The sequence below is a fragment of the Hemitrygon akajei genome, chromosome 1 (assembly GCF_048418815.1).
Source record: "Hemitrygon akajei chromosome 1, sHemAka1.3, whole genome shotgun sequence".
Classification (NCBI taxonomy): Eukaryota; Metazoa; Chordata; class Chondrichthyes; order Myliobatiformes; family Dasyatidae; genus Hemitrygon; species Hemitrygon akajei.
In genome coordinates this window covers 113,066,430-113,081,944 of record NC_133124.1, presented here as the reverse complement: position 1 = coordinate 113,081,944, position 15,515 = coordinate 113,066,430, and the positions used below count along the sequence as shown (strand labels likewise).

The 15,515-nt window shown below is 42.0% G+C and overlaps 1 protein-coding gene across 3 annotated transcripts in view; it reads right to left on the bottom strand.

The window, feature by feature from the left end:
- mtbp (MDM2 binding protein) overlaps positions 1-15,515 on the bottom strand; it is a 113,109-nt gene that overhangs the window by 87,649 nt on the left and 9,945 nt on the right. For 2 of the 3 annotated variants that reach the window (XM_073050242.1, XM_073050249.1), the window contains exons 2-3: positions 8,354-8,437; positions 2,260-2,333 (exon numbers count right to left, since the gene is read on the bottom strand). In XM_073050242.1, the coding sequence (XP_072906343.1) occupies positions 2,260-2,333; positions 8,354-8,437 (158 nt within the window). Of the gene's footprint in view, positions 1-2,259; positions 2,334-8,353; positions 8,438-15,515 lie in introns of those variants that run through there. The other variant, XM_073050254.1, reaches the window with a different exon arrangement.

The following is a 15,515-nucleotide window of genomic DNA, read 5'->3' as shown; positions in this document are numbered from 1 at the left end:
CGGTAGCCCCTGACTAAGTCCACTTTAGAAAAAATTATCTTCACAGCTAACCATGCCAAAAAGCCTTGAATATGTAGGACCAGGTAACAATCTGGGGAGGTGGCCTCATTAACACAGTTGTAATTGCTGCATGGTCAGCAACCACCATTGGGCTTACGGACCACGTGGAGGGGTGAAGCCCAAGGGCTATTACACCTGCATACAACGCCAAGCATTTCCATGTTAGCAAACTCAGCCATCACGCTGGCCAGCTTTTCTGGATCCAGTCTATGTACACGGGCATGGACCAGCAAGCCAGTTGTGGAAATGTGGTGCTCAACCCCATGCTTGCGACTAGTAGAAAATGTGGGTTTGGTAAGCTTTGGGAATTCGCCTAGCAGGCGATTGCTTTCACATGTGGGGATACAGGGTAACGACCCAAAGTCCTTTGTGTCCACAAGTTGGCAGTTCTTAAGAGCTACTTACAGTCCTTTGGTGTACAGGAAATTTGGGCCGAACAGAGGTTTAGCAAATTTAGTCAAGACAAGAAGTGCCATGTGTAGCGTTGTCCACTGAACAAAGCATAATGTGTCATGTCCATCACTGTCTGCCTTATAATAAATGGGCGATGCTGGCAGCACTGTCACTTGTGTGCCGGGGTCACAGGAAGTGTCACCCTGAAAGGGTGTTCGCAATGAGTAACAGACAACCCTGGCAGCTGGAACTCATGGTGTTCACAGATTTCCAATGTCTCGATGTGCTGGCATGTCGAAGCGGCACGGTGGTCGGGACTTCTTGGCATTTGTACTGAAGTATGCATGGTAAAAACAAAGACCTGGCATCATCACGTTCAGAGCCGTGGCCATGAGTCTGCTGGAGGCGCTACTGACGGGGCTTATTGAGACAAGGAAAGGAGGAGGAAGCTGTGGCCCTTTACTTCCATTACATCAGACACTCTCTTAAAGTGAACACAACAATTCAATGACAGTGTGTGTGTATTGTGTAGAACAGTTTCTATTATGAACAATATGTGTCATCTGTCACCCATTACATTACCCTACATGGGTATTTGTAATCTGGGCTAAGATTGTGATCTGAATTTTTAAAAAAATTATATTTGAAAGTCTATGAAATGAACACAGAAGGGAGTAAACCGATTCCAGAAATATTAACGAAAGCAGAAATGCCAGAATGACTTAGGTCAGCAAACATTTGTGGAAAAAAACATCAGCACTGCAGGGTTGCCATCCTTTGTCAGAACTGAAGGATCACAGAACCGAAACATTGATAGTTTGCTCTTTCTAAAGCTGCTGCCTGATCTGCTTAGTCTACCCAGTATTTTCCGTCTTTGTTTCAGATTTTCAGCCTCTGCAATTACAATGATTTTCATTTATCAGAAACATAAAAATAGTTTCTCAAGGCCAAAGAAGTTAGCAATAACCATGTATGCCATTGAAAAACACAGTAACACTCACATAAGGCATTATTTTTCCTCAGGGGTTTTTAAAACAATAAGAATAGTGCATCAACATTTGAAGATCTCATCCTTTGAGATGATTCTCTCTGTAAGGTCTTCAGTGGGGCAGCAGGGATTCACTAACAGCAATTTTCACTTTTATCTGCCAAGGTGCAGGCTCCGGCAGTTCTTGTCAGATTCATAGTAAATGTTGACAATGTCATCATCTTCATCACAACCACACAAATTGGGGCAGAAAAATCCACCAGTTCCCCACCCCCATGCCACCTTAGGTCAATCAGCTGAATACTTCTATCAATTTTGCTTATTTTGTTCTATCAATTTGATCTTCTACCAACAAGAATTCATGATCAGAGAAACAGTCAGTTACAAAGATGCATAAGAACAGTGGGAAGCTGATATTCTCAAAATGCTTGCTTCTCAAGGCCAAACCCACCCATTACTATTCCATCAGTTTTAAGACCATATCTATCCCACATCATCACTTTTAGAGGAAAATGAAACATTTGATGCACTTTAAACATTCTCAGCTTTAGCACTGCTTATTTAGATTTATTTTCTTTATTAATTATGTTCTCAACATTTTAACTGAATACTGTACATGCATATATGTTGATATATTTTCTGACAAATAGAGCCACCATACACAGCTATTCATTTCATATTTCCTAATAACAAAGAGGAGGCCACTTCAGCCCAATGAGAAATCATGTCCCCTCATTAATGTTCCCTGTGATTTATCCTCCTATATTCTCAATAACACTCACACGCCTCCCACCCCCCAGGTTTCCAGCCTTCCTCACCTGTGAAAAGCCATGGATTGCTTGAATTGCACAGAACCATTTTTGTGCGACTGGAGTTCCAGTTATTGAGCAGGCTGAAAAAGATTAAACAGAGTTTACAACAAACACTTTGAACACTAACTGATTGTAATATAAAACAATGATGTCTGAAATAACCATCATGTTAAAAACAAGGCCAGAAAAGACTAAATTTATGGGGAAAAAAGGTGAACACAGAACATAGGATAAACTGCAATGGGAAAGAAAGGAAAATTAAAATCATTTTAACTGACCTACTAGAAATAATGTGTGACGAATGTTAGGAATTTCTGAGAAACTGTTTAGTTTATTTCTCCACTTTCAGCAATAGTTTCATCCTGGCCAATTTCTACGACCATCATCCATAACACAAAGCCTAAATGGACCAAGTGATAGCAGAAACAATGTGCACAATGTGAAGTGAGGTCTCTTCTATGCCCTTACTTCGGGAAGTCTGATCAACTGGCTGTACTTTTACTCCGAGTATAGGCATCACTGAAGACTGCAGCACCAGTAGTGAGGACCAAGACGGTATGGAATGTGCAGAGGGGAGCAACTGTCCCACAGCACCAACTACTGGGGCTCATCTCAGTTCAGGTGAGGAATTTGCATGGTCTTCTTGCGACCATGCAGGTTTCCTCCCACCTTCCAAATATGTGCATGACAGTGGTCACTGTAGATTGCCCAGTGTGTAGGTGAGGGGTAGAACCTGGGGAGATCTGATGGAATGTGAAGAAAATAGAATAGAGTTAGTGTAGGATTAGTGTTAATGGATACTTGGAGCAGACTCAATGGTCAGAAGGATCAGTTTCCATGCTCTATGACTCTAACAAAGAAGTAAGTTTTAAGAAGGAGGAGGGGAAGGTGGAAGTTCAGGGAGATAAGTTCAATGCTTGGGGCACAGGCTACTGGAGGACCAGTAGCCAATGACACAGCAATGTAAACTAGACATTTACATTTGTAGTCGCTGGTGAATAAAATCGATGATCTCAGAGCTAGGATGCTGAATCAGAGGGTCATAGGGACCACATGTGCCCTTTGTTTCAAAGAATCCTGGTTAACCCCTTCTATACCAGATGCAGCGATTCAGATCGACAGTTTTATTATACACTGTCAAGATAGATCTATAGAGTCTCTCAAAAGCAGAGGTGGTGGAATATGTCTCATTATCAACTCTTTTTGGTGCACAAATAGATCAGTGCTGTCCCAATTCTGCTCAGCAGAACTGGAATATCTAGCAGTTAAGTGCCGTCCTTTTTACCTACCGGGATCCTTTTGGTAGCAGTATACATTCCACCTCAGGCCAATGTCAATCAAGTTTTAGATGATCTGAGCAATGGGATCAATATGCACAAAATAGCGCACCCTAACACCTTCACCATTGTTTGGAGGATCTTAAACAGGCCAGTCTGAAAAAATCACTAATTAATTACCATCAACAGATAATTTGCAATACCAGAGGAAACAACACACTGAACCATTGCTACACCACCATCAAGAATGCCTACTGTGCTATTCCACACCCTCACTTCGAGAAGTCTGATCACCTGGCTGTACTTCTACTCCCTGAGTATAGGCAGAGACTGAAGATTGCAGCACCAGTAGTGAGGACCAAGAAGGTATGGACAAGGGAAGCACAGGAGCGCTTACAGGACTGCTTTGAATCAGGGATTCATCGTCAAACCTGGATGAATATGTTGCAATAGTTACCGACGTCATTAAAACCTGCGTGGATGAGTGTGTGCCTACAAAGACTTACTGTACATTCCCAAACCAAAAGCCGTGGATGAACCAGGAGTTATGTCGTCTGCTGAAGGCTAGATCTATGGCATTCAAGTCTGGCAACCCAGGCCTGTACCAAAAAACCAAGTACGATTTACGGAGGGCTATTTCAAGGGCAAAAGGACAATTACAAATGAGGTTGGAGGCCACATTGGATGTACGTCAACTCTGGTGGGGTTTGCAAGACATTACTTCCTACAAAGCGAAACCCAATAGCATGAATGGCAGTGATGCTTCACTACTAGATAAACTCAATGCCTTCTATGCCCTCTTTGAAAGGGAGAATATAACTACAGCTGTGATCCCTGCTGCACCTGTTGATCCTGTGATCTGTCTCAGAGGCTGATGTTAGGCTGTCTTTAAAGAGAGTGAACCCTTGCAAGGCAGGAAGTCCCAAGGGAGTACATTGTAAGGCTCTGAAAACCTGTGCCAACCAACTGGCGGGAGTATTCAAGGACATTTTCAACCTCTCGCTGCTACAGGCGGAAGTTCCCACTTGCGTCAAAAAGGCAACAGTTATACCAGTGCCTAAGAAGAATAATGTAAGCTGCCTTAGTAAGTATCGCCCGGTAGCACTCACAGTTAGTGATGAAATACTTTGAGAGGTTTGTCACGACTAGACTGAACTCCTGTCTCAGTAAGGACCTGGACCCATTGCAATTTGCCTATCGCCCCATTAGGTCAATGGTAGATGCAATCTCAATAGTTCTTCACATGGCTTTAGACCACCTGGACAACACAAACACCTATGTCAGGATGCTGTTCATTGACTATAGCTCAGCATTTAACATATATGGAACACATACCAATCCTCATAGAGGGACCAGAAGTGGAGAGACTGAGCAGTTTCAAGTTTCTGGGTGTCAAGATCTCTGAGGACCTAACTTGGTCCCAACATATCGATGCAGTTATAAAGAAGGCAAGACATTGACTATACTTCATTAGTTTGAAGAGATTTGGTATGTCAACAAATACACTCTTCTATCGATGTACTGTGGAGAGCATTCTGACAGGCTGTATCACTGTCTGGTATGGAGGGGGGGGGGGGGGGGGGGAGTTGGGTACTGCACAGGACCGAAAGAAGCTGCAGAGGGTTGTAAATTTAGTGGGCTCCATCTTGGGTACTAGCCTACAAAGTATACAGGACATCTTCAAGGAGTTGCATCTCAGAAAGGCAGCATCCATTATTAATGACTTCCAGCACCCAGGGCATACCCTTTTCTCACTGTTACCTTCAGGTAGGAGGTACAGAAGCCTGAAGGCACACACTCAGCTTCTTCCTCTCTGTCATCGAATTCCTAAATGGACATTGAATCTTTGGACACTACTTCACTTATTAAATATATATTATTTCTGGTTTTTTTGCACGATTTTTAATCTATCCAATACCAGCATACTGTAATTGATTTATTTATTTCCTTCTATATTATGTATTGCATTGAACTGCTGCTGCTAAATTAACAAATTTCACGATACATGCCAGTGATAATAAACCTGATTCTAATTCTGACATGAGTTTGGAATTAAAGAAGTGTTGAGATCCCAAAATTACAGAGAAACAGAGAATGTGGAAAATCTTAAAAACAAAAATGAGGATTTCAAAACCACCTCTCACCCAGAGCACTTGACCCAGTGCAGCCTAGAAATCATAGCTAGAACTGACTGTTTACTCAGTGAGTGACCATGTGGCTAGATAGTGATTACAAATGGAACAGACAACTGTGGTGGTGCAGTGGTTAGAGGAGCAGCCCAGACGTTTGTTTAGATTTATAAACCCAGAATCATCAGAGAGTCGATTTTCAAATCCCACGATATAACTATGGAATTTAAATTTGGTCAAGATTCTGCAATTTTTAAAATAAAATGCCTCACTAACAATGAGCATTATATTAAAAAAACACCCTGTTGTGATTTAATATCAATTATGTTGCAGCACGTCTGTAGTGGTGTATGGGTCAGACTAGATAAGAATGATGAGATTGATTATAGTTCAACAGATGAGATTTTGTTGTGAAATCTCATCTGTTGACCTATCATCAATCTCAACATTCTTATCTAGTCTGACCCATACACCACTCCAGACGTGCTGCAACATGATTGATATTAAATAGCCCAGCAAACCACAATTGTATATAGCCATTGTTACAGCAGAAAATGGAGACAAATGGAAGAACAACCAACATTGACCTCGGCAGCAAATTCTGGTACAACTCACAGCACTTTCAACGTGGCAAAGTCCTTGGTATAAATATCTGGAACCTGCTGACTCCAGACTCTAACCAATAGAGTTAGCAGTTTCAAGTTCTAGACTCGAAACAATCCTACAGCAATGCTTGACATGATCAGACCTAGGGAAACCTCAACAAACACTTCCGTCACAACCTGGGATAAATCCTGTCCCACCACAAGTGCTAACATGATGAAAGGTGTACAAGATAATGAGAGGCATTGATCGTGTGGATGGCCAAAGGCTTTTTCCCCAGGGCTGAAATGGCTAGCATGAGAAGGCATAGTTTTAAGGTGCTTGGAGGTAGGTAGAAGGGGGATGTCAGAGGTAAGTTTTTCACACAGAGTGGTGGGTGTGTGGAAAGCACTGTCAGTGACAGTGATAGAGGAGGATACAATAGGGTCGTTTAAGAGACTCTTAGATAAGTACATGGAGCTTAGGAAAATGGAGGGCTATGTGGTAGGGTAATTCTAGGCAGTTTCTAGAGTAGTTTACTGGTCGGCACCACATTGTGGACTGAAGGACCTGGAATGTTGTGTAGATTTCTATGATTCTATAATGAATGTATGCCAGATATGGAAAATCTCTGTAAGTCCTTAGCATTGATTCCCAACTAATGACAACAGGTCAAAGATGGGAAATGAAACACCTCTTGATTACAATTTACTATCCTCCCTCAGGTGATGGACTGGTCATGAATTGGCCCATGCCATCTTCTTGCAGCTGCCATTGAGCAGGAAGTACACGAGTCCCAAAGTACCAGGTTTAAGAACAGTTACTTGTCTTCAGTCATTCCAGTCTTGAACTAATCTTCACAACCTCAATCACCATCTCAGTACAGCAACGCTGTGACCACCTTGCACTACACTAGCCTGTTTTCTTTTGTGCTAATTGTAATCTTTCTTATTCATGTTCAACTTATCTTTTCCTTGTGAAAAAAAATGGTACGTCTCTAATGCCACTTGCTGTGATACAGCTACAAGCAAGTTTTTCATTAGTTCTCTGTGTACTGATGCTTGGGCTCATGACAATAAACTTAAGTTTCACTTAGGCGCATCTACAACATGCATTGCAGTTTTCTGCCTAGGTTAGTTGAACAGTACCTCCCAAACTGACAACCTCTTCATCAAGAACGAGAATGGCAATAGGATCATGAGGAAACCGCAATCCACTGGGTTCTCTCTGAACTGAACACCATTCTGTCTTGGAAGAATATTGTTCACACTTCACTGTCACTGGGTCGAAAGACTTGACATCCAGATGAGAAGCAGTGTGGGAGTATATTCATCAGCAGGACTGCAAGACTTCAAGGAGGTGGGTCACCTCCAATATTTCACAAGGGAAATTAAAGAAAGCCAGCATAGCACCACATCTAAAAATGAACAAATAAAAGAATAAAACCACTGACAAAGCTACAGATGCTTTGGGTCCATGCGATTCCACAAGTTCTCCATTCCACTGGGAAACCATGGCACTTGATGAATTAGACAACAGAACATTTGAGGGGACAAGGTTGCACAATGCTTTTAAATAACTTTATAGGTGAATGTTGGAAAATCCACTGTATATCAGTAGCCGAGCAAGACTGAATTTCAGATAAATGTTCCGGTTAAAAACATGTTAACTGGAAAATATTGACTTTGAAGATTGAAGATTAGCTTTATTTGTCACATGTAAATCAAAACATCAAAACATACAGTGAAATATGTCATTTGCATCAAAGCAAATCAGCAAGGACTGTGCTGGAGGCAGCTCACAAGTGTCACCACAGTTCCATGCCCACAACTTACTAACCTTAACCTTAATTATACTCTCTGGAAGGTGGGAAGAAACTGGAGCACCTGGAGGAAATCTGTGCCATCACAGGGAGAACATACAAACTCCTTACAAACAGTGACAGGAATCAAACCACGGCCAGTGATCGCCGGCACATTTAGATGATAGCACAAACCCGTATGCCACTGCGCTATCCCCAGTACAGTACTTACAAAATACAAGGTCAAGAACTCTAATGATTAATGTGGTGTTCACAAATTTTTAAAAATAGTTATTATCAAAATGTATTACCTGGAAGGGTAGTTAGTCTTGAGCTTGTTGAAGCATGGCAGCTTTTTCTCAGGAACTCGTAAAAGCATTTAATGGCAGTCAGCTCTGTTACACAAGAGTAATGTTAAAGAATATCAGTCACATGCAAACAAACAGGAAAATCAGACACAATGACCACAACACCATTGTTCATCATTAATAGAAGCAAGCAAAATGATGTCATACCTATATTTCTCCGTAATATTTTCTGGAAATGGATTGCAAATTTGAAGCAAAATTTAATGGAATAGCAAAGAGAGAATATTATTTTCCATTTACCAAAAGCATTCAAAGAACAAGTAACAGACAGCATCAGTGAAGTACCGGTATCTTAATTCTTCATATCACAGCCTCATATTGAACAGAGCAACAGCAGATTTCTAATTTCTAATCTAGATATGCATTCACATAAGACAGATGTCCTCAAAGACTCCATAATTGATTGCTTCAAATATCTTTTCAATTGTACTACAAGGTTTTCAAACCAAGTATAAATCTCCTCTATATTTTTTTGCATGACTCCTGTTTTGCCTGTTAGATTGGGGAGAAGAATAGTACACTGTTCCAAATCCAACCTGGAGAAACTGCTGTACGATAACTTAATAATACTGTGACTTTTTCTTAAGATTTGATCATTAGTCCATGAGCCAGTAGGGTTGGTTGGTACCATCTGAGGGGAATAATGCTCATAGTGATTTTCGGCAAGGTACACATCTCTAGAGTTAGAAAATATATGATAGCATTGCACCAGGGGTAGCTTTATGTGTGCTCTCAAGCATTTTATAACACTACCCTAAAATAAGCATTTCTGAAAAGTGGCCAATATAAAGTACAACATATATATTCAACTTAGTGGTATTTTGTCATCAGTGATCCCTCAATACTGAAATTTGTCACAATGATAGCTGAGTTCAAGTACTTTTCATCAAATGTTGGTATAAAATTCTACATTGAAAACTATGTCATTGGTGGCACTCGCAGTACAGTGCCCAATTTCAGTAGAGTGAATCATTTCATTTTTAGTAAACTATTTGCCTGTTGTTTATTTTGGAAAAGTCAATAAAAACCCTAGGACACATATAATAACATGGATTTGTAGAAAATTTATTCAGGAACAGCAGAAAATGTTACCCCACCCCCCCAAAAGGTAAAAAACCTCATTTGGAGAGATATCTGGAGTTTCATCAATGTCATGATACTGTATTTTCCATATTGTTGTATCAAATCAAAGCAATCTTAAGCTTTTGTCATAACATATAGAATTACAGTACAATAATTCAAATGTGGGGTTCCACATGGCCATAACCTAGGCCCCATTTGGTTGTAAAATGAATATATTTAATCAAAGACTGCTTTCCATACTTTGTTTTCTATACTTTCATAACCTATTAATAATCATAATAATTTTCCAAGTCTTCCACGGCTTCCACGCCTTCATCTGAACTTTCCACACTCTCTGAGGTGGATGCCTGGTTCTCACAGTCTGCCAGTCTACACATGTCAGTACACCTGAGGCCATTTGCAACACACATACATCTTGGGAGTGAACTTTTTTTGGACAGTTACAGGACAGTAGATCCAGGACGGCATCGGGTGCTGGCTGGCCTTCCATCCAGTGCACCACCAACTGTTCAGCCTCCTCTTCTCTCTCCATCTTCCATTCTCTGCCAGCAGGGCTTGGCACTTGTGGGTCCTTCTCCAAACATCTTCTCCATATACCAGCATGGTAGTTGGCTTGCTGTGCATGTTTTGTTAAGCAGTCCTTGCATGGTAGGAGTTGATGACTTTCGATTTCACCTTTTTTGGCACAGAAAAGGTGATACCTGAGCTCATTGACCTTGGTGGTCGATGCTTTTGAGGCATACAGGAGACATGTAAATGTCCTTCAGTTCTGGGGAGAGGTCTCATTCCTGACACAACTCTAAGAATGTGTCCTGAGTTTCCCTGCTGCTGGTCAGAAGTTTTAGGGCACTTGTCTTCCCTTTGCCTGAAAAAGCGTTACAGTGTCACATCCTGTATATGCGTGCAATCCGATGAGAGCCCTACAAACCTCTATGCCAACAGTGGCAGCAACCTTCCTGATGTCTACAAGCCTTGTACGGGCTCTAGTGCCAAACTTCTGGAACAATGGGGCCTCAATCTTGTCGCAAAATGCTAAAGACATGATAAAGACATCTGTGTCTTCTGAGCAGATCACTGCAGATTGGTATCCCTCTCTTCTGGCATGGGCAGCATGGAGAAGTAGGCGGCCATCTGCTTCTTCTTGTTGACACTGAAGAGCTGACACCTCCTCACTGTCTTGAGATGTGATTCTGTAACTTTTGCCAGTCACAGTTGCAGACAGAATCTTCTGTAGCTTTGCTCTATACCACCTTCCTCCATTCATGGACTATGAAGCTAATGAGACTATTTTTGTTACTGATTTTGGTCAGGAAGCTCCTCCACTGCCTCACCATCTGTGTGCCTGTGATACCTTGGAACTCATGACCAGTCTCTTCACCCCGTAGAGATCTTTCACTATTCTTGACAGAGTTCTCCTTGTATGTGTCGAACACAACATCTATTCTGCTACTGTCACTGCCTTCCCTCAGAGCCATACCCAGAATTGTTGTAGCAACATCTCTGGAAGTAACTTGATCATCTTTCACTCTTTGGACCAAGTTCATTCCATCAACCACTGTAGCAGTTTCCTGGGAGTTGATCTTCTACTGCTACATTTTTCTGCAAGGTGGTGGCTAAAGTAGCTTTATTTGTCTTTCTCAGCAATCCTTCTGGTGTGGACAGGGCCTAGGGCAATGGTCCGAGGGGATGAGAAAGGATATCCTCCATACGTAGATTGCGCCCTTGTGCCATCACTATGACGCATCCAAGCACACAGAAAGCTACCACTGCTGCAATGCTATCACATATTTTCTAGCACTAGGGGTGTATACCTTGCCAAAAATCACTAAGAATTATTCCCCCCTGATGGTACCAGTGGCCCAAATTTGGGGTCCTGGCTCATGGACTACATAGCTAACAGACAGAAAGAACTCATATTTATGCATCAAAATTCATAATTCCAGGGCATTGCAAAGCTTTTTCTGACCAATAAAGTCCCATCTGAAATGCAGCCACAGTTGTGATGAGAAAAAGGAAGAGAAATATGCACAGAGTCCCACAAACAGCAGTGGGAGTTGATGATTAATCAGGCCTCCCTGGCTCATCTGCAAAATACTGGGAGATCATTTACTCAGTTTATACCGTAGAGGAGATGAATGCTTCAGTTTAGAACACCTGTTTAGATCTAATGCTTAAAACCTCATGAAGGAGCCTTTTACTCATAAACACTCAAGTTTCACTCCTCTAAGGACATGAATGCAAAGCTGTGAAATGAGTGCAGGGATTCCCAGACTTCTTTATGCCATGAAGCCTTACCATTAACCAAGGGGTCCCTGGATCCCAGGTTGGGAACCCTGCTATAGAGATTCATTTACTATTGTATTTCCTATAAGCTGACTCATCAGTAATCTGCGACTGTTTCCCTGGAGTGAAGGAGACTAAAGAGTGGCCTTAGAGGTTTTTTAAATTTTGAGGGTCATGAATAGGGTAGATAATCACAGTGTTTGTTTCAGGGTAGGAGAATCTAAAACTACCATGCTCTTCTAAGAACTCTTAAGCATCATCCTTAGGGAAGGACTCCAACTACTGTAGTCAGGCTAACTGGCCTCTAATTTCATTTCTTCTGCCTCCCTCCCTTCTTAAAGTGATGTGACATTTGTAATTTTCCAGTCTTCTGGGACCATTCCAGAATCTAGTGAGTCTTGAAAGATCATTACTGAAGCCTCCACAGTCCCGTCAGCTACCTCCTTCAGAACTCCAGGATGTAGTCCATCTAGTCCAAGTGATTTATTGCCCTTCAAACCTTTCAGCTTCCCAAGCACCTTCTCCTTAGTAATAGCAACTACATTCACTTCTGCCACCTGACACTCTCAAATTTCTGGAATACTGCCAGTGTCTTTCACAGTGAAAACTGACACAAAATACTTAACCAACAACACACACAAAATGCTGGTGGAACACAGCAGGCCAGGCAACATCTATAGGGAGAAGCGCCGTCGACGTTTCGGTCCAAGACAAAATACTTAAGTTTATCTACCATTTCTTCGTCCTCCATTACTACTGTTCCAGTGTCTAATATCCATTCACCACTCTCGCTTCTCTTTTACTCTCTATATATCTGAAAAAACTTTTGGTATACTGATTGATATTATTTTCTCCTTATATTATTTCTTTTAGTTGGCTATTTGTTTTTAAAAGCTTCACAATCCTCTAACTTCTCACTAATTTTTTCTGTATTTTATGCTCTCGTTTTTGCTTTTATGATGTTTTGGCTGACTTCCCTCGTCAGCCAAAGTTGCTTCATTCTTGCTTTAAAATACCTCTACACCTTTGGGATGTATCTATCCTGCACTTTCTGAATTGCCTCCAGAAACTCCAGCCATTACTGTTTGGCCATCGTCCCTGCTAGTGTCTCCTTCACAACAATTTTGGCCAACTCCTCTCTCATGCCTCTGTAATTCCATTAACTCCACTGTAATACTGATACCTCTGACTTTATCTTCTCACTCTCAATCTGCAGGGTAACTCCAACCACAAACTGTTCCAGTTGCTACCATCCGGGAAACATACCACAGCTTTAAAGCCAGGATCAACAGGCTCTGGGACAGCTTCTTTACCAGGCCATCAAACTGATACTATACTATAATCTGTCCATTGTACATTCAAACAGAGAAGTAACAAAGATTTTTACTCCTCATGTATGTGAAGGATGTAAGAAATAAAGTCAATTCAATTCAATTCAAATTCTATCATATTATGATCACTGCCTCCCAAGCGTCCCTTTATCTTAAGCTCCTATATCAAATCTGGTTCATTGCACAACATACAATCCAGAATTGCCTTTCCCCAAGTGGCCTTAATCACAAACTGCTCTAAAAAGGCACCTATCTCTAAGGCATTCTACAAATTCCTTCCCTTAGGATTCCGCACTAATCAGATTTTCCCCAATCCACCTGCATATTGAAATCCGCCATGATTCGCCTAACTATGCCCTCTTTGCATGCCTTTTCTATCTCTTGTTGTAATTTATATCCCACGTCCTGGCTACTATTCAGAAGCCTGTACGTAACTCCCATCAAGGTCTTTTTACCCTTGCAGTTTCCTAACTCTACCCACAATATTCTACATCTTCCGATCCTATGTCACCTCTTCCTAAGGATTTGATTTCATTTTTTACCAACACAGCCACCCCACCTGCTCTGCCTAACTGCTTGTCCTTTCAATACAAGGTGTGTCTTTGGATGTTAAGCTTCGAACTATGATCTTCTATCAGCCACATCTCAGTGATGCACACAATGTCATACCTGCCAGTCTCAAACTGCGCTATATGATCATCTACCTTATTCCGTATACTGCATGCACTCAAATTTAACACTTTCAATCCTGTACTCATTACTCATTTTGATTTTGCCCCCATGTTACACGTCACCTCGTCTAACTGACTGCAATTTTGCCCAATCATCTGCCCAACCTTCCTGATAATATCACTGCACACTGCATTAAAATGTACACTGACTGCCCCATCCTCCGGTTCCCATTCCCCTGTCATTTCAGTTTAAACTCTCCCCAACAGCTCTAGCAAACCTGTCTGCAAGGATACTGGTCCCCCTCGGGTTCAGGTGTACCTCACCGTTTTTGTATAGGTTATACCTTCCCCTGATGAGATCCCAAAGATCCAGAAATCTGAAACCCTGCCCCCTGCACCAGTTCCTCAGCCACTGCCCTATCAATCGTTGCCCATCGCCACCATCTGTACTATCATCCTATACCTGCACTGACTAACACGTTTCTGGAAGTACAATAACCCTGAATTTACTACCTTGGAGGTCCTGCTCTTCAGCCTCTTTCATAACTCCCTATATTCACGGCACAGGACCTCCTCCCTTTCTATTGCTGCCAATGTGCACCACTACCTCTGGCTGCTCACCCACTCTCTTGAGAACCTTCTGCAGTCGCTCTAGACATCCTGGACCCTAGCACCTGGGAGGCAACACATCACCCTGGCTCCTCTTCTGCGACCACAGAACCTGCTGTTCACCCCCTTAATTATCACTACTGCCCTGCCTGACTTTACCTTTCCTTGTTGAGCTTTAGAGTCGGCCATAGTGCCACTGTCCGGGCTGCTGCTGTTGTGCCCTGATAGGTCACCACCCCAGCAGTATCCAAAAGGCTATAGTTGTTGCTGAGGGAAACGGCCACAGAAGAAACTTATAATGATTGCTTACTCCCCTACTTTCCCTGGTGGTCACCCATCTACTATCTGAAGTCAGCACATCCAACACAGTAAAACTCATCTATAAAGTTTTCATCCTCCCAGATGGTTCTGAGTACATCCAGCTCCAGTTCCTTGCCCTTGTCAGTCAGGAACTGAATCTGATAGATAGATAGATAGATAGATAGATAGATAGATAGATAGATGATAGATAGATAGATAGATAGATACTTTATTCATCCCCATGGGGAAATTCAACTTTTTTTCCAATGTCCCATACACTTGTTGTAGCAAAACTAATTACATACAATACTTAACTCAGTAAAAAAATATGATATGCATCTAAATCACTATCTCAAAAAGCATTAATATGGTAATAGCTTTTAAAAAGTTCTTAAGTCCTGGCGGTTGAATTGTAAAGCCTAATGGCATTGGGGAGTATTGACCTCTTCATCCTGTCTGAGGAGCATTGCATCGATAGTAACCTGTCACTGAAACTGCTTCTCTGTCTCTGGATGGTGCTATGTAGAGGATGTTCAGAGTTTTCCATAATTGACCGTAGCCTACTCAGCGCCCTTCGCTCAGCTACCGATGTTAAACTCTCCAGTACTTTGCCCACGACAGAGCCCGCCTTCCTTACCAGCTTATTAAGACGTGAGGCGTCCCTCTTCTTAATGCTTCCTCCCCAACACGCCACCACAAAGAAGAGGGCGCTCTCCACAACTGACCTATAGAACATCTTCAGCATCTCACTACAGACATTGAATGACGCCAACCTTCTAAGGAAGTACAGTCGACTCTGTGCCTTCCTGCACAAGGCATCTGTGTTGG